A 1,658-nucleotide genomic window follows, 5' to 3' on the forward strand; every position below is an offset into this window, starting at 1 on the left:
CGGGGCGGGGCGGGGCAAGGCAGGGCGGGGCCCGCCAGCACCTGTTGCAACGGAACCGATGCACAAGCGGGTGGCGCGGGTGCAAGATCCTCCTCACCATCACCATAGAACTCAAACAATAGACCACTCTAGTAAACGGCGCCCTACCCTGTGTCTTTGCCGCCCGCAGCCCCACCGTTCTGTCGCTGTACCGCGTGTCGTACCTGTGGACGGCCTCCATCGGCTGGCTCATCGTCATGATCGTGGGCTCACTGGTGTCAGTGGTCACCGGGCCCGACAGCCCGCTCGACTCCAAGCTGGCCGTGTTCTCGCCCCCAGTGGCCGCGCTGCTGCGTCGCGGGCGTCCCGACGCCGGCCAGGACGCCGCGGCCGCCGCCGCCGCGGGCTCCACCGTCACCCTGGCGGAGAAGGGCACACGGCTCTAGCCCGGATCGGACTCGACTCTGCAGGTGTTTTCCGACCCCTGCTTTTCCTGCAGACGGCAGGTCGCCTGGCCAACGAGCGATCTGCCGGGGCGTTCCGGGGGCGACCGGGGACCTGCGGAGCATGTGCATGTACTTATTTGTGCTAACGTATCTCCAGATCGGCACATTCAGTATTACTCAAAACAGTTGTGCGTAAGTTTGCACAACTTTGTACACAATTATCATGTACAGATAAATGTTTTTGTATACAGATTGTACGAGAGCTGGTAGTCCAATGTTTGCGGGTCTGCCTACTCCCTCCACACAAGGAGCGAGGGGCCTTGACCCCCCGAGGCCGAATGGGGTATGGAATCCCGCAACACTGGAGCACCCGTTCGGATAAACCCGATGAATAGTCGCCCCTGCCAAAGGTCTAGCTTTTCAAAGCCCGGGCAGCATAGGAGTTTATACAGGCGAGTGGGAGGGGGAGCCAGACCTTTGGCTGAGATGACTTTACATCGGGCATAAGTATGCATGTGTCCGTCTCCACAGTTAAGCACAAAGCACAACACAAACATTAAGTTTGTGTGTGTGTGTGTGTGTGTGTGTGTGTGGTTGTGTGTGTGTCTGTGTGTGTGTGTGGTGGGTGGTTGCGCTCCTGTGTCTGGCTGCGCGCCTCCCCTCATGAATAAAACAAGATGAAAATATCGACGCATCATTTCATGGATTCGCCTCGCATCTATCTCCCGCCGCTTGTTTCTCCCCTTTGGTGCCCGAGGCGCGTCGCGGCGCGGCGGGGCGGGGCTGGGCGCGGCCAGAGGCCCGGCCTGACCGTGACCTCGTGTCGATACGTCGCCCTGACCTCGCCTAGGCTCTGGTGCCCGGCCGCTGCCTCATACCGCGGCTTGCGCAACGCTGGCCGCGCGCCTCTCGCTCCGCTGTGCTGTTGTGTGGCCAATACGACATTCCTCTGCACATCCCAGAGAGGCGCACGAGAAACTATCGCATCGCTGTTCGATAGATCTCTCTCTCCCCCCTCAATGGCGTGTGTCTCGACCGGCACCACGGCCGGCTGCGCGCCGGGAGACGGGGAGGACAGGAAAGACCAGCAGGAGCTTTCGCTCGCGCAGCCGCTGCTCCGCCACCCCTGACTGCACTGCTCGACATCCAAGAACCCGGAATTCATTTTTTGCCTCCCGGACCTTCTTGAAAAAGGTAAACTCAATTCGCCGTCATGGACCATTGCTAATTAAT

General features: G+C 60.1%; 2 protein-coding genes across 3 annotated transcripts in view; both read left to right on the forward strand.

Annotated features, from left to right (window-relative positions):
- The window catches only part of LOC113218463 (sodium-coupled monocarboxylate transporter 2), a 10,209-nt gene extending 9,096 nt beyond the window's left edge, over positions 1-1,113 (forward strand). For both annotated transcript variants that reach the window (XM_026438831.2, XM_026438832.2), the window contains one exon: positions 170-1,113. In XM_026438831.2, coding sequence (XP_026294616.1) covers positions 170-425 — 256 coding nt within the window. In that variant the 3' untranslated portion in view covers positions 426-1,113. The remainder of the gene's footprint in view (positions 1-169) is intronic.
- A 136-nt stretch (positions 1,114-1,249) lies between these two features.
- The window catches only part of LOC113218467 (arginase-1-like), a 4,510-nt gene continuing 4,101 nt past the window's right edge, over positions 1,250-1,658 (forward strand). Inside the window, exon 1 of the mRNA XM_052273164.1 lies at positions 1,250-1,619. The gene's annotated coding sequence lies outside the window, so the exon portion shown is untranslated. The remainder of the gene's footprint in view (positions 1,620-1,658) is intronic.

This window comes from Frankliniella occidentalis, unplaced genomic scaffold (assembly GCF_000697945.3).
Source record: "Frankliniella occidentalis isolate FOCC.00 unplaced genomic scaffold, Focc_3.1 Scaffold251, whole genome shotgun sequence".
In the NCBI taxonomy this organism is placed as follows: domain Eukaryota; kingdom Metazoa; phylum Arthropoda; class Insecta; order Thysanoptera; family Thripidae; genus Frankliniella; species Frankliniella occidentalis.